This window comes from Armigeres subalbatus, chromosome 1, assembly GCF_024139115.2.
Source record: "Armigeres subalbatus isolate Guangzhou_Male chromosome 1, GZ_Asu_2, whole genome shotgun sequence".
NCBI lineage: Eukaryota > Metazoa > Arthropoda > Insecta > Diptera > Culicidae > Armigeres > Armigeres subalbatus.
Window position 1 is genome coordinate 106,269,140 of NC_085139.1, and position 22,549 is coordinate 106,291,688.

The 22,549-nt window shown below is 38.8% G+C and overlaps 2 protein-coding genes across 2 annotated transcripts in view; both read left to right on the plus strand.

Annotated features, from left to right (window-relative positions):
• The first annotated feature begins 8,815 nt into the window (after positions 1-8,815).
• LOC134204371 (uncharacterized) lies at positions 8,816-10,548 on the plus strand. The gene is made up of 2 exons (XM_062679193.1): positions 8,816-10,067; positions 10,196-10,548. The coding sequence occupies exons 1-2, from the start codon at positions 8,948-8,950 to the stop codon at positions 10,273-10,275; spliced, it is 1,200 nt and encodes a 399-aa protein (XP_062535177.1). The 5' UTR covers positions 8,816-8,947; the 3' UTR covers positions 10,276-10,548.
• A 1,632-nt stretch (positions 10,549-12,180) lies between these two features.
• The window catches only part of LOC134204382 (unconventional myosin-Ia), a 58,456-nt gene continuing 48,087 nt past the window's right edge, over positions 12,181-22,549 (plus strand). The window contains exon 1 of the mRNA XM_062679200.1: positions 12,181-12,593. The gene's annotated coding sequence lies outside the window, so the exon portion shown is untranslated. The remainder of the gene's footprint in view (positions 12,594-22,549) is intronic.

Sequence of the window (22,549 nt, forward strand, 5' to 3'; positions counted from 1 at the left end):
TTTTACTATATTTTAAGTAAGAATAACCATGTAAGCGGTTGAATAAACTATTTTTATCGTAAAATAGAGCATATTTTAGTTATTTTAAGACGATTGGCACTTTGGTTGAAATTGGTTGGTTGGTTGGTTCTCAATATTACCCATAAAATGGTAGTTTCTACTATAAAATTTTTCTCAGTGTAGCTGAGATGAGATAACCCGCATAATTACAAACTGTACATGGATATTTTCCCGTACGGTCGACAACAGTATCTTTTACTGTTGACAACTGTAAATGAACATTCTCATATAAAGTTTTAACAGTTTGTGGTACGGTTATTTGACAAATAACAATATGTTGAATGGGTTGTTAAGTTATGTCACCATAAAAAATCGTCTGTTTTCGCGTGCAAATTTTTCGCTCAACAGTATGATAAAATGTTTACATATAATTCAGGAAATAAAGAACATTTTAGAGACAGCATGTTATATGTTGACATTTAGTAATGATGTCGAGCAGTTATGGTTGAATCAATCGAAAAGTATTCGATAACCGCAACGTAAACTGTGATGCTATATCTTACATCGTAATAATGATTCTGACCATATAACATGTTGTTTTTTATTATGCGGGAAGACATCTCCGAGCTGAATGCCCTCACATGCACGCAACGGGCAGCAGCAGTGTGACCAAATTTTTTTAACTAACCGAAAATTAACAGACGAAGTAACAATAATCAATAATTACCGAAAGCTGAGCTGTTCATTTGCACTCCATGATTGCAGTTCTGAATATGATAATAATATTTCCATTATTCATTCTATTCCAAGTTCAAATCCATCCACTGAGGAAAATGGACGTATGATTTTCAATCAAACGCCTTATGAAAATTTGCCACAAGGAATCGGTATGAATTTCAATATGTTCCCTTATGAATGATGATTTTCATTTAAAAAAAAGCAAAGTGCGGCAGACTGGGTTCGAACCATGGACGTCGAGGTCGGGAGGCCGGTATGTAGACCACACGCCCATCGACGCTTGAATACTCGGGAAGGTAACTGCGTACACTGAGATAATTCCCCATCTAAAATATATGTGCACTGCACATATATTTTTGCAATCAAGCTTTGCAAATATATTTTATTGGTCTTGCACATAGAATGAGAAAATCTGCTACCCTTATATTTTATATGCACTCATTAATAGAATTCAAATGCATTTGAAATATTTATTATTAGTTCATTCCAATATGTTTTAAGTGCAACAACTAATAATAATCATTTACCCGGTTTTTAAAATCGTTAAAGCTGATTTAGCATTTCAATTCCTTGAAATGAAAAAAAAAACAATAAATGCGAAGAAACTCTCATTTTATTTAAATTCACCATTTACACGACTTACTGCCTACTAGAGGCCTGAATTCAGGCCTCTACTGCCTACTACCATTTTCGGAAACTTCCCGTTTTCTAGCCAAAGTTCGACGACATGTGAACATTCAGGACCGATCACAAATTACGTAACGCGGTAGTGGTCAGTACAGTTGTTGTACGCTTCATATCGAATAAATTTAATTATCCATACAAAAGATGATACACAGGAGAGGAAAGGGATATAAAATTTCGTTACGTAATTTGTGAGCAGGCCTTTCTATTCGCCGGTAATTTTCCTGCTGTAGAAGAAGACTTCAACAACATGCGGTTCTCTTTCGCTGAATATGATGAAGGATTGACTTGACTTCCACGGCTTCCGGTTACAAAACGACGCAGGCAGTTCAAGGTGTAGTACGTGACTTTCCTGCTCATCGGTAAAACGGACGCCATCACTTCACTTGATGCCCTGCACTTTACTTAATGGCTAAGTAACCGCTCCTCCTGGATTTCTTCTTCCTGTAAGATCAAAATAAAAACATTTAATTGGGAACCACTATTCTTGGTAAGCTTTGCGATTCAGCAGAAATTTAAAAATTGAAATTTTACCTGGTAGGTTCAGTTTTAGCTAGGGGAATCATCTTCACTGTTGATGTGCCTGTATCCGAATCCGGACCCCCGTACTGTCGTATGTTCCGAGCCAAAAAACCACGTAGAAATATTATCTTCTTTCCAAGTAGAATAGATGTACCACCAAATAAACATTTACCATCTATTCGTTGCTGATAAAAGAAGGAAATTAAATTGGATAAGATGAAATCCTGTTTTCCAAGACAAACTTTAACAATGTACCTGGGAGTGCGAGCAGATTCTCTGGCATTTGTTTTTATTTTCAGTTCATTGTGCGGTTATGAATTATATATGCGAGAACAGATAGAATTTTATTATTAGTCGATACATTGAAATTTTATCTGTGGTACCAATACAATTTGAAGTTAAGGCAAATAAAACATAATACAGTTTAAATGCTGCACATAAAATCTCGAAGGAATACGGTGCATTAGTTTTATATGCTTGCTGCACATAAAATATAATGGAGTTTTGATCTCAGTGTATAAAAAGCACTGTTGGTGGAATAATCACTCGAAGATTCATAAGGCGCCAGTTATGAATTTCGATAGTCCAGTTCGCTGAGTGTCAAAGAAAAGTTTATTTGTGTTTACTTGTTTCTTTAGAAACTGAAGTTGGAAAATCCCCGACTACTAGCAACACCGCGAAAGTAATAACAAAACACCGACCAGCAAAATAAAGCAACGCTGCGCTTGCCGGCGTCTGTCAAATCTGCCAATCAAAACTGGCCTTTTCTGACAGGCAATTGGTTTCAAAAAAGGACAGTGAGATGTCTTATCTCATCTCAGGTCCCTAGCAGCGATAGCAGTGACGTTAATTGTTTACAGTAAAAATTTATGTTTACGTACGCGTCAATAGTGCTTTGTTTTTGTATGCCGTGGTTTTTGGTACCCAGTAGCAGGAACTAATTATTAGTTCCTGGCTATATACTCTAAATCTGACCGTATTTAGTACCCACAATGGTACAAATAATGTTAACTGTTATATCTTGGATGAATCTGCACCGCGTGGTTCGCAGGAAATTGGATTGTGCCTCCTGAAGGATCTTAATGCCATGGATGAGTGTGTCACCCATATGGTGTATTAGTCAGATACTGCCGCAATTTGGCAAAGTTACGTATACGCCATTTTCCAAAAAATGGTGTTACCGAGTAGTACTCATCGTACTCTTTAACAGAAAAATGGAAAACATGTATGTTGTAAAATGTCGCATACGTCACTTTTTCAGATTCAGATTTGTATGACATTCCTTGTTTTCATCGAGAAATACAGAGATGCCGGAAGAAATATGAAAATTACACATAAATTCATGACCGTGGGTCATAGCCACATGGAGGTGGACTCGGTACATGCGGCTACTGAGAAGGCCAAAAACGAATTCCGTTTTCCGATCAGTGTGAATTCTTAGCTCTAAAAAATTTAAACAACTTCTTCTCTCGTCCCAAGAAGAATAACACAGGAGAACTTATCAAGTTCAAGGAAATATCTTGCGTTCGTGCACAGCACCGATGCTCCCGGATCTGTATGAAAAACTGAGAGATTTACGAGATTTGATAGAATTCGTATCTAACAAGGCATATCACGCAACCCTTTTGAAGGAAATAGTTCCTGAAAAACGAGGTCGCCCAATGAAAACCTTTAAAGATGACCATTTTTAAAAAGCTTTAGATCCATGTTTGGATTCAGAACCCGTGAATGATTTTTAATGTAACACGTAAGAAATACGCGCAATTATAATATACCGTTTGTATTTTATTATTTAGTTTATTATATAATTTGTATGGAACCGATGACATTTCCCCTCAGTACCCAATTCATACTTCGAACTTTATCACTTGATAAAGTGCATGTTGATATATCTATTGGCTCGTCTATTGGCGATTAAAGGTTGCATGAAGAAGAAGAAGACGAAGGATGATATTAGAAAAATATTGCACGGGGAAGCATACGGAATTTTTTTTAAAACTCTTCTCAAAAATTCTAGAAGTGATTTAATTAAAAACGGAAAGCAGTACGGAGTTGGACTTTTCTTATACTGTGTAGTAGATATCAAAACAAAATTTTAGCGGAATCCCTCACCTACCTATTGACGGTGTTGGTTTGCGTGGGAGAGCTATCAGATTCGTCAAATCGTCGTTTGAATCTTTGTTTACAAAAGCAGATAAGTCGTTTTGAAAATTTTGCCTTGATATGATATCATAAAATAAAATTTGAAATCGAAAAATTGCGTTTATTATGCAGTAGAAGGATAGTCCAACCCCGTACTGCAAACCGTTTTTAATTAAATTGCTCCTAGAATTTTTGAGAAGAGTTTTAAAAAACTTCCCGTATGCTTCCCCATGCAATATTTTTCAAATATCATCCTTCGACTTCTTCTTCTTCATGCAACCTTTAATCGTCAATAGACATCATTCAAATACATTTATTTATGATTCAGTAGCTTATGTGTGACAAGAGCATCGAAGCTTCGTGTTGCTTGCCGAATTTGTTTCCTCACTACCACTGGCTGCTTGTGAAGCAGGCAAGAGAATGAGGCATGCGTGGTTTGCTCATCTTCATTGGGTTGCAAGCCCTGTTTCAATTAGTAACTGAGGAAATGCTGGTATAATACCAAGCTGAAAAGCAGGCCAGTTGGATGTATAGCCAACGAAGAAGAAGAAAATGAAGAATGTTGCGCCAAGATAGGCGCTGTAAAATGACGCACACCAAAACAATTCAAACATATTTGAATCATTCCCAGTGCGGCATTGGACTGAGTCAGACGCAAAAAGTTAAAGTTTGTATCTCTTCACGCGAATCACTCGAAAAAGTGCGCTTTTGTTATTCGGCGCGGTGTGTTTTATTGCCGAGTTTCGCAAGGTGAAATCCTGCCGGCTAGAGGAAGCGGGCTGCATTTGGTAAATCGCCAACCGGTGATCAGTGCAGTGCCGTGAATATTATTGGATTGGCTTCTATCACCATACGAGGACGGTCGTAGGTAGCAGCGAAGCAGCGACGAAAAGGCTAAGTACCTAAACGCTTTTCATTGTTCGCATATCATACCACGCTTCTGTTCACACAGCGTGGAGTTGGCTACACTTTTTCTCGAACAGAAAAATCGGGCAGTGCAGAAAGAGTGGGCATTAGCCTGGTTCAAAAATTGTTTTTTTCCTTAAATAAATTGATTTAAGTTTTTTTCGCATACATGGACGAAGCGAGTGGAGGCGATTCGCCTTCAACAGACAATGTTGTTCGCACGCGATTTTACCAGGCCACATCACCTGGTCCCTGGGTTGTTTATTTCCGGCAGAAAGCGAAAAGCCTTGATTTTCTAGGCATCAAGCGTGATTTGACGCGTCGTTTTCCGAAAACTGATTTTCATCAGATTAATCGGAACAAACTACGTGTAACCGCACCTACATATCAGGATGCAAATGCAATCGCAAAAGACCAACTGTATAATGTAGAATATTTAGTTTATGTGCCCTCGCGAGAAGTCGAAATTGAAGGTGTCATAAACGCAGCGAGCCTGACTTGCAAGGATGTACTTGCAGGAAAAGGTCGTTTAAAGAATGCCCTGCTATCTACTGTGGATATTCTGGATTGCAAGGAGTTGCATTCAGCTACCATGGTAGATGGTAAAAAGTATTTTCTAAGTCTGGTTCACTTCGGGTGACGTTCACCGGTTCGATTCTCCCAAAATATGTAGATATTGAAAATATGTTATTTCCGGTGCGGCTTTTTGTGCCAAGGGTGTTTAATTGTACCAACTGCAAACAGTTGGGGCACACTGCCGAGTTTTGCGACAACAAGCCCCGTTGTGGCAAATGTTTTGAGAAGCATAGGGAGGATGCCTGCCAACAACAAGCAACAAAATGTGCTTATTGTGGTTTGGATCCTCCCCATGGTTTGCAAGAATGCCCGGTGTACAGAAAGCGCACCCAAAAAGTGAAGCGCTCGTTGGTACAGCGCTCCAAGCAGTCGTATGCGGAAATGGTAAAGTCGCAAGACACATCCGCAACTGCCAACGCAACGGCTGCCGTTTCAGCTGCCGTTCAAGTTAGTGATTTTTATGATGTCATTTCCATTGACGAATCGGACTCTGACGTAGCCGATATGGATGATTCTGCGGAGGTACACGTACCCGAAAAGAGGAAGAAACTGTCTTCCCCGGGATTGCGCCGTAAGAAAACAAAATCATCCCTAGAAGCTTGCCGAAATCTGATGGTAATGGGGATTATTTAAAATTCCGAAGCAGCCTGTCTATACTGCTCCTTTTGACCCATGTTGCAGTAAGACATTCCGCCATTGCCTAAAACTGATGTTACAAAGAAACATCAGTCAAGGAATATCTCTGAGCAGAAAACTGCTACTCGTCCAAGCGAGGATTGATATCCTTTAAGGACCTTGTGGATCGTATTTTGAACTTATTCAATATTCCGAATTCATTGAGGCCAATCATTGACCTCTTTATTCCAACAGTTGAAAGCTATCTGAAGCAATTGACTGTTTCATGGCCCCTTCTTGCAGGACTTGTATCTTTCGATGGATAATACGACCATACAAGATACAATCACTGTGCTGCAGTGGAACTGTCATAGTCTGAAACATAAATTGGACGTGTTTAAGTTTTTAATTCGCAACTCCGATTGCGATATATTTGCACTCTGTGAAACATGGCTTTCTTCTGAAGATGAAATCAACTTCCACGATTTTAACATTATTCGCCAAGATCGGAATGATCATTATGGTGGCGTTCTTTTGGGAATCAAAAAATGTCACACTTTCTACAGAATTCCCATTCCGACTGTTAATGGTTTAGAAATCGTCGCTTGCCAAGTAAATGTGAAGAATAAAGACCTTTGCATAGCTTCAGTGTATATTCCCCAAATGCCTCACTTAATCGTCGGCATCTTTGGAGCGCAGTCTCTCTTTTATCATCTCCAGTTTTAATACTGGGTGATATGAATGCACATGGTATTGCATGGGGCGAAACTAGAGACGATAACAGAGCGCCTATTTTCTATGATTTGTGCGACGATTTCAACTTGAATATTTTGAACACAGGCGAAGTAACTCGAATAGGACCTCAAGGTCAGGAAAGTCGAATAGATCTGTCTTTATGCTCTAATTCACTATCATTAGATTGCACGTGGAAGGTAATCCAAGATCCCCATGGTAGTGACCACATGCCGATAGTCACCACAATCAAAAGTGGCTATCAACGATCAGTGCCAGTAAATGTTCCTTTCGACCTCACGAAAAACATTGACTGGCAAAAATTTGCATCGGCGGTAAAAATTGGTATTGAATCAACTGATATTCTTCCTCCACTGGATGAGTATCGATTCCTTACTGAATTGATTCATAAAAGCGCACTAGAAGCTCAGAAACGACGCGTTCCAAGTACATCTGTCATAAAAAGACCAGCCACTCCTGGATGGGATGATGAATGTACTAAGTTGTATTCCGAGAAATCTGATGCCTTCAAGGCTTTCCGTAAACACGGAAGGTCTGAGCTTTTCGAAGAGTATTTGAGGCTTGAAAGAAAGCTCAAAAATCTTCTCAAGGCTAAAAAACGTAGCTACTGGCGACGTTTTGTCGAGGGACTATCACGAGAAACCTCAATGACAACACTTTGGAAAACGGCCCGCAACATGCGGAACCGCATTTCCACCAACGAGAGTGAAGAATACTCCAATCGATGGATATTCAACTTCGCAAAAAAGGTCTGTCCAGATTCCGTACCAGCAGAACCGCTATTTCGAGAATCAGTAGCTGATCCCGGTTCTTTGGGTGGGCCATTTTCAATGCTGGAACTATCTATGTCTCTTCTTTCATCGAATAATTCTTCCCCGGGATGCGATAACATTAAATTCAACCTTCTGAAAAACCTCCCTGATATCGCTAAAAGACGATTACTTGACCTGTACAACTGTTTCATGGAGTACAACATCGTACCCCCAGAATGGCGACAGGTGAAAGTAATAGCTATTCAAAAGCCTGGGAAACCAGCGTCTGATCACAATTCGTACCGACCGATTGCCATGCTATCATGCATGAGAAAATTATTGGAGAAAATGATTCTTTCAAGAATCGACCATTGGGTCGAAAAAAATGCATTGCTTTCAAATACTCAGTTTGGTTTTCGAAAAGGTAAAGGAACAAATGATTGCCTAGCGTTGCTCTCTTCAGATATACAGCTGGCCTATGCGCACAAGGAACAACTGGCTTCAGTATTCTTGGATATTAAGGGCGCTTTTGATTCAGTTTCCATAGAAGTACTGTCGGAAAACCTGCACAGTAGTGGAATACCAGTCATTTTAAATAATTTTTTGTACAATTTGTTGTCAGTTAAACATATGAATTTTACTCTCGGCACCCTGACAACTTCCAGAAATAGCTACATGGGCCTTCCCCAAGGATCATGTTTAAGTCCCTTGCTTTATAATTTCTATGTTAAAGATATTGACAATTGTTTGGAAGGACAATGCACGCTCAGACAACTTGCAGATGATGCCGTGATCTCTAAGAGGTCCATGTGCAGCTGTCTTGCAAGGACCATTGCGAAGTACCCTGGATAATCTGACTGTTTGGGCCAGACATTTAGGGATCGAGTTTTCACCGCAAAAACTCAGTTGGTTGTGTTTACTAAGAAGCGGTATCCTGCTCAACTGAAACTCAAGCTGTTGAATGATGACATCAACCAATCTTTATCTTCTAAATACCTTGGGGTCTGGTTTGATTCCAAATGTACCTGGAAAACCCATATTGATTATTTGATAGATAAATGCCGGAAAAGAATACATTTTCTACGTTCTATATCTGGAACGTGGTGGGTGCTCACCCGGAAGACCTCATCAAACTCTATAGAACGACTATTCTCTCTGTTTTAGAGTACGGCTCTTTCTGCTTCCTCTCAGCAGCTGATTGCCACCTAATTAAATTGGAACGTATTCAATATCGTTGTTTGCGTATTGCTCTCGGCTGTATGCATTCAACGCATAACATGAGCCTGGAGGTGCTTGCTGGAGTCACTCCTTTAAAGCACCGTTACTGGGAACTCTCACTTAGAATACTGATCAAATGTGGGACAAGTAACACACTTGTCTTAGAAAATTTCGATAATATGCTTGAACTGATTCGTCAGTCAAGATTCCTGAGGGTCTACCTCAACTACATATCGTCAGATCTTTGTCTTCCATGTTATAATCCACCTCGAGTTAACTTCATCAACGACAGTTCCTCCATTGAATACGATCTGACCATGAAACACGCTATTCAAGGAATACCAGATCATCTTCGACAAATATCTATTCCCTCCATTTTTTCTGAAAAATATGAACATGTCAATTGCAACAACAGATATTTCACTGATGGTTCTCGCATCAACGGATCCACTGGCTTCGGTGTCTTCAATGTAAATTCAACAACCTTCCGAAAACTTCAGGAACCGTGTTCGGTTTATGTTGCTGAGCTGGCAGCAATTAACTTCGCTTTGGGGATTATTTCCGATCAGCCCGTAGACCATTATTTCATCTTCTCGGATAGTCTTAGTTCTATCGAGGCACTCCGGTCGATGAAACCAGTTAAACACGCATCTTACTTTCTTACAAAAATAAGAGAGCAGATGCGTAATTTGGTCGAAAGATCATTCAAGATTACCTTTGTATGGGTCCCATCCCATTGCCTAATCTATGGCAATGAGAAAGCGGACACGCTAGCAAAGGTGGGCGCACAGGAAGGTGAAGTTTATGATAGACAAATCTCGAATAACGAGTTTTTCCCATTAGTCCGTCAGAGTACTCTTCAAAATTGGCAAATGAATTGGTCACACAACGAACTTGGACGGTGGCTATTTTCTATAGTTCCTAAAGTTTCTGCGCGAGCGTGGTTCAGAGGTGAGGACTTGAGTCGAGGCTTCATTCGCGTGATGTCAAGGCTTATGTCCAATCACTATTCACTAAACGCACATCTCTACAGAATAAACCTTGTCGATAGCAACTTATGTAGGTGCGGAGCCGGTTACGATGACATCGATCACGTAGTTTGGTTCTGCTCGGAGAATGACGCCTCCAGAGAGCAACTATTGGATACCCTTGTGGCCCGAGGTAAACAACCCTACAGGGAAATAAGAGGTGTTTTGGGAGATCGCGATGTGGTTTATATGCAGTCCATCTATGCCTTTCTTTGCTCGGCTGATATCAAAGTCTAATGCCCGTGTTTATCTCTTTCTCAGTTTTTTTTCTCTTGTTCGATTCTGTTTTTCTGTTCCGTGTACCACGAAGCCCTGGCCATCCGGAAGATGCTCCCTGCTGAATCAAAATCGAGCACGACGCCATGCAAAACCGTCTTCAACGCAAACGCCCGGATGAGCAGCTGGAATAACCTAAATCCAAATCCTTACCCCGTCCATCCTAAATTAAGTAAAATATAACCTTGAGTCACCACGAGTATTATGGTCTATGTCCCTTCCCTACTAACTGTTAATGATAAGATGATACAAATTATAAAGATATCATACTTAAGAATTGCGGCTCCGCAAAGTGTCACACACGACTGAGCCTACCAAATAAATGAAATGGTTAAAAAAAAAAAAAAAAACATATTTGAATCTCTTGATTAATTCGTGGTTCAAATCTGCAGCAAATAGAACTGATCGATATTTCTAAACTTTATATATATATTATATATATATTTCTTTCTTTATAAAATTTAGAACAGCTGTTGGGAGAATGCATGATTAGGATTCATCTTCAAAATGAATGCCCCGAACGATTTGATTTAGCTGATCTAGCTCAAGGTGTTAATCTTTTGGGGGCCCTCCTTAGCCGTGTGGTAAGACGCGCGGCTACAAAGCAAGACCATGCCGAGGATGGCTCACGGAGGGTTCGATCCCCGGTGCCGGTCTAGAAAATTTTGGATTTGGAAATTGTCTCGACTTCCCTGGGCATAAAAGTATTATTGTGTTAAGCGTGTTAAGCCTCATGATATACGAATGCAAGAATGATAAGGGCTCATTCACAAATTACATAACGCAAAAACACAGATTTGAACCCCCACCTATCCCTCTGTGACTTGTTTGTAACATTTCCTTTATACCTACCCACCCCCATCCGTGACGCATAACGTCTTACTAAAATTTCACAAAAATGATAAATTGGTATTTTTAGTGAGCTCTTCCTTAATTTCCTTCATAGTACATAATACTGTCAAATTTGAATTTAAATAGAAAATTTCGTTTTTTATATTATTTTATTATCATAAATGTTACCCGTAACAGAACTAAACAAACCCACCCACCCCCTAGACAAACCGTAACATTTTGTAATGCAATATTGTGTACCCACCCACCCCTTGATGCGTTATGTAATTTGTGAATGAGCCCTAACTTAGATGGCTTAGAAACCTTGCAGTTAGAAAACGGTGGAAGTGCTTAGTGCACATGTGCTCTGTCCCAGTGGGGGATGTAATGCCAATAAGAAGAAGAAGAAAATAAGTTATATTTCAAAAAGACTTGGCATATTTTTTAGAAAGCCGCGTAAAAACCACTTCATCAAACATTATTTTTTCGCGTTTTCCGACTTTTTTTTTGAAAAACCAAAATCAGAGGTCATTTATAACCATAGTGCTCTCCAATGAGCAGCTCGAAGTAGCTCGAAGTTCTTCCCATCCCTCTCATGTCCATTTGTTGACAAAAAAGAACGAGCAGGACGGGAACAATTTCGAGCTACTTCGAGCTGCTCATTCGACAGCACTCATGCGCCGCTCAAAGCGCACAAAACAATCATTTCGAAAAACATATAGGAATATACGACTCGATTGTATGCTCGGAATAAAACACATATTTGACACTCCCACCCATAGTCGCTGTGATCCCACCCACTCCACTGTTACCAAAGCATTGCTATAGCATATATCAGGCGCTTCTCCCCCCGAAGGAGCGTTGTGTTGTATCTTCCCCAAATTTATGTGACAGCGTGCACCGCTCGCGCGTGTGTATGTGTGCGGGAAAGCCTGGAAAACTGTTGTTTTTCATCCTCTTTTACCTTTCGGAATTCTTTTTTGTGCTGGATTTCCCTGATGCTATGCTAATGTATTGATGGTTGCGTCAACTGTCAAAGTTCGAATTTTCACTTTGGGCTCGGAGTTTTCACACGGATGTGAGCTGATCGGGAAGAATAATTGTAGCCTGCCAGGTCAAAGTGCAGAAAATGAGGAAAATTGAATAAGTGTTCTGAGGTAGTGTAGCACATTATTCGCAATGGATTGATTGGGATTATGTTTTCGAAGAAAATCTATCCTCGAGTGGATCTAAAGTGGATAAAATGCTCGAGGATATAATTGGTTTGTGATGGAATCTGCTTAGCCAAGTATAAGGGATGTGATTTCGATGGCTCTAGCGAGTGTTTCATGAATGTAGAGCAAGGTTTCTTCCGCCGGACGAGGGGGCAAGTTCCTGAGTGCAGCAATCGGGAGGTCAACTCGAAGCGAATAAATCACGAGTGATAAGTGTCTTTGGAAAATCAGTGAAAAAAGGGGGTGTGCGAGTTTGGTGATGGAATGCATTACATGCTAGATTACACATTTGGTAATGTTTTCTCTGAATAACAGAAATGCTTTAGGAAACAAGAAAGGTAATTAATTCAGAATAAAAGGTGAACTTGATGCAAGTGAAGAATAAGAATATTTAATTAACGATTCTCAGGAATCGCTCGCATGAGCTGGAGGGTGCGGTACGGTGCGATATCGTCGAAAAAGACCTGCCAAAAAATATGACCCAGTGAAGGATGTGCTGATTGTGTGCATCATGTAATCGTGAGAAGAGGCAAAGAGAAGAACAGGAAGAATAGACGCAAACTTTTATGTTTTATGTATCGCGCGCGTCCTTGATGATTTGTTAGTAGGAACCCCGAAGTGTAGAGTTGGGCAGATAGAATAATGTCCCGTCAAACGGGTTAGGATGTGGAAGGAATCTGTAAAATGATGGAAAATGAACATAAACGAGATTGAACAGTGGTTTTCAGTTGCTTAGTAGCAAATTCAGCAGCTAATACGTTACGATTGTTGATACTTGGTGAGATAACTGTTATCGTCATTTGTTTGCCAAATCAACGTAATATTTCTTGATGTTCTAAATTGCATCCATAAGCTGGAATTGAATCGTGCGTATGATTTACTTTATCGACAAATAGTATAACGAGCTCTTAGTATGGTAAATAACCGTATTTGTACCGTTGAAGCAAGCGTTTATAAATTCCAACTAGTGGTGCGTTTAAATTATAGAAAACATTTTAAATTTTCGGTAAAAGCCATCTGTAATTATGACGGACATCAGTAGTTACTATAACCCACAAAATATGAAACTTCTAATTGTATTTTTCATCATATTGAAAAATTCAATCGTTTGAAGACAATGTCATGAAAATACACCATTAAAATCACAAGGCAAACATGGCTATTTTTTTTCTCTTGGGTTTAATCCAAAGAGATATCCAAACTGTTCGTTATTCAGAAATATTTCTTAGTTTAGTTTTGAAATTCATTTTCGGGGGTCCGATGAAATTTTAAGAGTTTTCGTATTTCGACAGAGCTTTTACAATTTGAATCTAAACTTTTGTTTTTTTGAGATTTGGACAAAAAAAAAAGATTTTTGAAGAATTTTGTCTTGAAAGTTTTAAGCACTATATTTTTTCCAAGACTCCAAGGATTTTGAAGTGCTGAGGTTTAAAAAAAAGATTTAGGTAAACGATTGATCTTGTATCCCATAGAAATCATGTGGGGTACAATTATTGTCTTAACTACCTAGGGAAGGGGAGGTGCAAAAGCCTCTCCATCATTTTCTCTATTTTGAAATACGGAGCCACAATCATGTTTTTCACCTGTGTACCAATATAATGGGTTCTATAGTTAAGAAGTGTTCGAACTATCATCAAGCTCTTTATATAATGATGGGGCCTATTAATTTTGACTTCATCTACGCTTCAATGTCTTCTTCTTCTTCTTCTTCTTATTGGCATTACATCCCCACACTGGGGACAGAGCCGCCTCGCAGCTTAGTGTTCATTAAGCGCTTCCACAGTTATTAACTGCGAGGTTTCTAAGCCAGGTTACCATTTTTGCATTCGTATATCATGAGGCTAGCACGATGATACTTTTATGCCCAGGGAAGTCGAGACAATTTCCAATCCGAAAATTGCCTAGACCGGCTCCGGGAATCGAACCCAGCCACCCTCAGCATGGTCTTGCTTTGTAGCGGCGCGGCTTACCGCACGGCTAAGGAGGGCCCCCGCTTCAATGTATTATTTGCTTATCTAAACAAGCTCTTAGAGTTTTGAATAATTTGCGTGCAGATTGTTGATTGGAATAAACGTTGAAATCGGTTGAAACATAAAAAATAAACGTTGATGACGTTGAAATGACGAAAAATAGGAGTAAAATTTTGTTTCTATCGTCCGTTTTAATAAAAGATATTTTAGTTACAAGATAAAGATTGTCGCTGTCTGGGATATCTTTTGCTGGCGACGATACGGTGCTAAATGTCAATGAAGGAAAAATACATACGATTTGACAGTTCGGTATCCAACATGTTTCGGACAGCAGATTAAAGGGAACCGAAGCGACAATCTTTATATTGTAACTAAAATATCTTCTGTTTTAATACTTCTACTCGATTTCTGAAGGATGTTTCCAATCGCTTCCAGTCGCCCTGAACGTTGAGCGCCCTCAGGTCCTCTTCAACTGCAAAAAGCCATCGTGTACGCGGCCTTCCACGAATCTTACGACTTCTTCTAGGTTCGCTACTAAATATTATCTTCCGAGTTCTTCCGAGATACGAACAACGTGTCCAGCCCACCGTAGTCTGCCGTGTTGTATAAACTTAACAATATCCAGCCCTTTATATACCTGGTACAACTCGTGATTCATGCGACGCCGCCAGATACCGCCGAGTATTGTCCGAGGTGCTGCCTTACGCTCAAACACTCCGAAAGCTCTCCGATCAGCCTCCTTTAACGTCCATGTTTCATGGCCAGGCCTGGGATTTGTCACCTTCACACAGAAAAACCATGCGACAAAACCAAAGAAAAAACAGTCACCTCAAACTTGACAACACAATCTAACCAACGACACCCGATACAGCACACTACTGGTCTCCCTCTCCGACACGACATTTTTAAACTTGTCACATACTTATTTTGTTACGATATATTTGTCACGTGACGCTTTGCACCACGACAAAAGTTTTGCACATACCATACGGACAAAACTAGTTGTCATGTTCAGAAAAATATATAAAGCTTTTTAGTGGAAGTCGAGTCAAGTACGAGACACTGAAGACGACCACACAGTTGTGGTCGAAATACGTATCTGCAAAGATAACGAAAATTAACTGGTGGAATTAAATGGACAGTACTTAATTCGTCTTAGATAGTTGTCATGGTTATTGACAAAAAAGTTCGTCATGTCACCTTCGAATTCTGTCGCGACAAAAATTGTTGTCGTTGTCAGCAAAATGTTGTCATTATGAATTGACGACAATATGCTGGGAAACCGCTGAAACGGTGTGGTTTCTTGATTTTACAGCAGTTGAAGCCTCTCATTATAAAAACGACTAATATGTACGGCATAAAAATAATGTTTTGAATTTTAGTGATTTTACCTAGTCCAGCTCTTTACTCGTTATTCAATGCTCTTGAACATTTAGTTTGTTATATTTGAAATATATAAACATTATCTCAAACCTCGTAGTTCAGTCTACGAATATATAAAAAAAATGCGACCATTAAGCTGTAAAGGCAAAAAATTAATTTATTTTGAAGATAATTGTTTTTTTTTGGTAACTGAATAAATTACCATATCTTAAATTCATGAGTAAAAAATAACGAATGGTTTGTAATGACAACAGGAAATCTTCTAAGTGGGCCATTAACACTTGAGCACACAAGCTGTTGTATTTTGAACAACATGAACCAAAAAACATAGCTCGCTATACATAGCATGAACAAGCCCGCATGAGCGTTTCATAGTCATACAAATAGACGTAGGCACTTATGGGGGGAGTACTATTATTTTCTTACGATCCATATAAATAAAAAAGAATGTGTGAAAAAAATCTCACATGGAAAGAGAGGGGGTTTCGAAAAACACAGAAAAATGCTTACGTAATTAGTGTACGGCCCCCACAAGTGCCCGTGCAGAACGATTAAAATTTAATACTCCGCCCAAAATAACGTGCAGTAATTCCAATCAATCATGAATTTATCGAAGAATGTTCCCTGATTGCCCCCAATATAGATTATACGCATGGAGAAAATTCCGTATTTCTCTTATAAATAATGTATTGCAGTTAAAAAAACGTCCACCAGGCAATTGCTACAAACGGTGTACCAGTCATAATCCATTGAAGTCGATACTTACCCGCACGATTGTACTGCGCAAGTCAAAACCGCGCAAATCACAAAAAAACGCGTAAAAACAACAAAATCCCTGTTTCGTTTATACGTATCCTCCAATCTTTTTAAAAACCGCGTGAACAAATAAATCCAAAACCAACTTGGAAAGCGCGAAAATTCCACAACCCGCGTTAAAAGCGAGCAAACTTGCGTTGCGTTAAATGGCTCAGCTATTCGACACTGGGGGATCTTTCTCTATGCAAAATAAAAAAAGTTGAATAAATTTTCTTATTTCTCAACAGAAAATCTGTCAAGAGAACAAAGAAATGATTAATTATAAAGTGCTCTTTTCGGTATGATATTTTAAATCTGTCCGCTGCTATTGCTGCTCCACGAGAAGACAACCAGAAGATGCGACATAACTTACTTTCGGGAACAATGTTGTGTCGTGCACAGAGCCGAAGTGTATGCCTTGTCACACTTTTGTCGCAGATGTGTGCAGTACACGACATACAACAAAAGCAAATTGTCGCGATTTGAAAAAGTTGTCATCTGGTCGTGGGGATCCAGTCGTGCGACGGAAAACTGAAAGTTGACATGTTTTTTTTGACTGACCATGTTTTTATGTATCTTGTCAGGTGTCACTGACAAACGCGACAATTCCCAGGCCTGCATGGCCGTATAAAGCCATCGGAAGAATCAGAGTATTGTCTATCCGGAATAAATTTATACCGCTTTTTATACCGAAGTTGGATTTTTCTCCAGATACAGGCAAATTTCCCGACTTCGGAAGTAGTGCGCTGGATTCGCCTAAAGATGCGCTAAACAACGCATCAATTAGTTCGACAAATAAAACTTCGGAAGAAAGTTCGGTTCGGAAGTCCCTACTTCCGAATTCTAACTTGGTGCTACGCCGACAATAGTATGCAGCAAAAGATATTTTAGTTACTAGATAAAGATTGTCGCTTCGGTTCCCTTTGTTCTGCTGTCCGAAACATGTGTGGTACATACCTGTCAAATCGTATGGATTTTCCTTCTTTGACATTTAGCTCCCCTATCCTCGCCAGCAAAAGATGTTCCGGACAGCGACGACAGCGACAATCTTTATCTAGTAACTAAAATATCTTTTTATGCAGCGCGAATTTTGTCTTCGTTTGCAGACTACGGGACTTAAGGTGATTATACAATAGAGTGGGGCGTCATGGTCATTTTTTCAAATCAATGGTTTTTCGAAGCCATTCCGGGTCCTGAATAACTGTGCAGAATTTGGGACCGATTGGTTGCTTCCTCGCTTTCCGCATCGCATTTGAAGTTTGTATGGAAATTAATATGGGAAATTAGTATGGGAAACTTCTGGAAGTTTCAGTTCATCGTAAACCAAATGGCACATTGCGTTAAAGTATATACCAAAGGATGCCGAAAAACTTTGCCGAAGAAAGCACGTTTCTGGAACGTCCACGAAAAAAAATATAACGCTTCGAAGATTGAGTGTTCAAACCATATGCGAAAAATGGTTTATTCTGCCAGCACTGCCGAACTACGTAGACCAATAATTTAACTGAGTGTTATTTCAAAATAATTGATCTTATAAGGCTTTAGAGCTAATGGGAGCTATCCGGAATCATTTTACAAAGAAAAAAAAATCGGCGAGAAGGAAGATGGGCTTTGCCCTTCGATAGCCATACGTTGTCCAGTAGTGCTTGCAGAAACATTGATTTTTTGCATATGGTTTAAACCAGTGGTCCCCAGCATGTTCACTATCGAGGGCCGCATTGCAATTTCGACCTGATGAAGCGGGCCGCAGTGTATTCGCAATATTTGTTTTTTTATTTCAAATTTGATTTTAGTGCAACATGATTTTTATAAATAAAATAAAATTTTAAACAAAATATTTTATTCCCGTAAATCTTTTTCGACTAACATACTTGGAAGGACATTCAATTCTGCAGGTTTTATCGCCGTAGCTGACTGACCGTTTCTGCCCATTCAGACTTGATATACGAGAAAATTCTTTTGCAACACCATCTTTTCGGTTCAGTTAGCAGAAAATATTCTGAGCTATTTGTTTCCAAATGATTATATGATCTTATGTATTTATTTTTAAGGATATATTGTTCACTATAAGTTGTCGGGCAAATGACAACGACTAAAATAAAAAAAATCTCTAAAAAATAGAAATTTTCCATTAACAATAAGATAATTGCCTATAAAGAAATCAGGGTATGAGCAATAAATAAATATACATTTTCCACAAATAATTGAGAAGTTTATGAAATCATAGATTTGAACAATCACAAAATTTTAAACAAAATAAATATTTTGGCAATTTCCTATTTTGATTAAGGAAAATTCTTTATGTAAATTTTATTTTGCTGCCAATAACGACAGCATGTTTTAAAAAAGTTTTTGAAGCCAGATAATCGTGCTAGCAGTGTTGAACAGAAACCGAATAAATATTCATTCCGAGCCTTGCTTTCGTGATTGATCAATTCCTGAAACCTTCTCTTCAACAATATCGGAGACTGGAAAAAAAATAAAAAAAAGTTCTATATTTTCCGTAGTTTCAAGTACGTTGGTGTGTCAAGTGATAGTCAGCGTGTTTTCTGGAGTTAATAATCCAAAAAAAATTCAGTTGATTTTTGCCGAACCATGACTTATTTCATTCATTAAAGCATTATTCTTTCGGAGCAGTGTAAGGCAACATTAATTTTATATGAAGTTCAATACTAAGCTCGTTGGAATGCGCGAAGAAAAAACATACATTTGCTATTCTTATAGCCCGGGACAATAATAATGAAGCATATTTGCTGTCGGGCTGGGCCTCCATAATATTGATGTAGTGATCAATTTAATTAATCATGATAATAACACGATTCATGCTTCATTTGTCAACAATGGTGCAATCTTGACAAAATACCCGAATGCAACGAAAAAAAATTGCGCAATGAAATGCTTTTTTGGACATATAACGCCTAACAATGGGCCGCATGAAGTGAATTCTCTGAAATCCTTCGCGGGCCGCAGGAAAAGGCTTGGAGGGCCGCATGCGGCCCGCGGGCCGCACTTTGGGGATCACTGGTTTAAACAATCAATTTTCGAAACGTAATACCATTTGTTGTAGACCTTCCAGCTACATACCTTCTTCGGCAAAGTCTTTCTGCATCTTTCAGACTATATGCTAACGTTTTGAGTCACGTGATTGATGATAAATTGAAGCCGCTAAGAACAAAAATGTGAAAAAGTACGTTTTCCCATACTAATCTCCATGTAAATTTAAAACGCGATGCGGCATGCGAGGTTGCAACCTATCGATCCCATATTTTGCACAGTTGATTGGGGTCCCAAAACGATTCAGAAAAACCTTGATCTCACTTGATCGGATGAAGTTTGCGTTTTTCCATACAACTGCGCCCCACTCTATTATACAATCAAGCCATGTGGTGAATTTCAAATGCACCACACGGTTTTCTACTCCTTTTATCAAAAGTTCAAAACCAGCGTAATATTTTTTGTACAATGCTGAAATTAAAGTCGATTGCTTAGCATGAGTAATCAAACGATCTACAGATGTTGTGATCCCCATAGGCGTTGTTGTTCTCTCAATTCGTGCTCTTGAAAAATCACTAGAAAAAGCACGTGGTTTCCAAGATGGCCGATTTGTGGCTTTGTTGTATAACCACCTTAAGCTGGTTACGAAGTCCGTAATAAGCCCTATTTTCAGCTGAAATACGCCTTTTCACCTCGCGAGTAACATCATTATCGCACGTTAATAATGCTCCAAGATACAGAAATTCTTTCACCACTTCAAATTTTTCACCATTCAGCACCATTTCACTACCACCACCACTTTATTCTTTATTCTTTATTCTTTATTTGGAGCAGGGAAAAGCCCGCTTGAGTAGAGCAAAATCCCTTCCTCAAGCGGGCGCAAAACCTCCTCTTCTTTTATATCAACAGAAATTACAATTTCCAACAGATACAATATTTCTTAAGACTATTACAATTTTACAATTAAAGAATACTTAATGTCTATCCTGACTAACTATTTATCAAAGGGTGTTTGTGTTAGAAGCGGCAAGTATTCGGCAAAACTTTTTCCGAAGATTGGGACGAGAAAGGTGAAAGTCAAATTCAGTAGCACATCGATTGAAGATACGGCTCATACTAGTGAATGGCTCGTTATGTCCATAATTTGTACGAGCACCCTGGAGGAACAAAAAAGAACTGAACCTAAGCTGACGACAAGGCGCATTAAGGTTCAAAAGAGAGTGCAAATAGGAGGAATCAATTCTTGATTGAAGAAGATCGGAAATAAATAAAGCCCTTGATATATCCCGACGCTCGCTCAACAACTCTAATCCAATGAGCTTACAGCGGTCATGGTAACTTGGTAGGTTGTTTGGATCATGCCAGTGGAGATGCCGTAACGCGAAACGAACAAATTTGCGTTGGATTGCCTCGATACGCAATATGGGTCATTCCATATGAAGTGACCGAGAAAAAATGCAAACGTGCAATCGACTTTCTTAGAATTGAATGAAATTTTGACCAATTGTTTATGTATGGGTTATACCCCAAAAACCAAAATTTCGTGGTGATTGGACCTCCCCACGATTAATAAGACCATCCCCCTTTTCAGACAAATGTATGAAACTCATCATATTGTTTTGTACATATCTCTGGAACTGTGAGGTCTATAATGAATCTAAGGTAACCATTCGAAAGAAGATTTTTCAAGGAATTTATAAAAAAATAATTTGTTGATGTGCAGTGTTGCCAAATGAACAATTTTTATGTTTTTGTGTGAAAAATGCATTTTTTACCCAATGAGTATATTTTTATTCAGGAAATAACCTCACCAACGTGTTCTTTGACCATTTTTACATTGGAAACGCTTAAAACCCCGAGGTACTATGTTCCGATTTTGAGATACAGGATTTTAAAAATGAAAAGTCCTTTTTTCACTGTGAACATTGTAGTTTTTTTACTGATTTCCGAACATACACACATATACGCATTGACACATACATAGCACACATACACAGCTCGATTGGCTGCTTCATCACTTACAGCATCGCGTTTGAAATTTATATGGAGATTAGTATGGAAAAATGTATTTTTTTGCATTTTTGCTCCTAGCGGCTTTATTTTATCGTTAATTCAATCATCTGACTCAATACTGATAGATGCTGAAAGAGTTTGCTGAAGAATAAGCATTGCTGGAAATATTACAACGCTTTGAAGATTGATTGTTGGAATCATATGCAAGAAATCAATGTTTCTGCCAGCACTATCTGGTCAACTGTCCTTACTATGTCTGAAACTCGATTATGCATATGTACAACATGTGATAGATTTAGTTCGGAAAAGGTATTGGAGGGTAATCGCCCCTTCGGTGGGCTTTGATCCCACTGTCCTTGTTAGACGGAAAAACCATTTCTCTTTCCGGAATTTTCCATAAAAAATTAATCTGAATAACTACAATTTGTTCCTCAGCACTAAAAGATTAAAATTTTTGAAATAACACTCAGAGTTGAATTATTGGTACACGTTGTTTGGTAGTTCTGGTAGAATAAACAATTTTGGTCGTCGTTCCAGCAAGGCTCCTTCTTCTTCAAAGATTTTCGGCATCCTTAGGGTCAACTATTAAAAATTAAAACAATATGTCACATGGTTTACGAAAATCTGAATTCTCTAGGAGTAAAAAATGCATAAAATATAGCGAAAGTATATTGGCTGTTAAACAGCAAACATTATCCATTTATTTTCAAAATACAGCAAATAAAATCATTATCTCAAAGAAGACCATTTTTATGATGTTTGTTATTGGTCTACTATTTTCATACTTTGATAATATACACACACAGTTAACAATTTTTGATTACATGGTGAGTGAGAGAGAGCTCATGGCTATCGTCAAATCACATTTGCGTGCTGTGAAGTGTGGGTTTGATAAAGTAGTAGTAAGATAAAAACTTTTCGTGGATAATTCTGCTCTGGCCTAGTGAGTGAGTGGTCTAGTATTGACATTAAGGTCTTCTTCTCCCTTTTATATAGCTACAAAATACGTTTAAAAATTGCATCCAACGTTTTTCGCCATTTTCAACCCTCTTACCTCCCACCTGTCACAAATAGTCACAAATCACTAACCCTCTCCTTCTGTACGTACAAGTACCATTTACATAATGATTTGCCTTTTC

Coding starts and splice junctions, on each gene's coding strand:
- LOC134204371 (XM_062679193.1), top strand. CDS start 8,948: ATGCATTCAACGCATAACATGAGCCTGGAGGTGCTTGCTGGAGTCACT. Junction 10,068..10,195: donor GGATACCCTTGTGGCCCGAG/GTAAACAACCCT, acceptor TCTCTTTCTCAG/TTTTTTTTCTCTTGTTCGAT.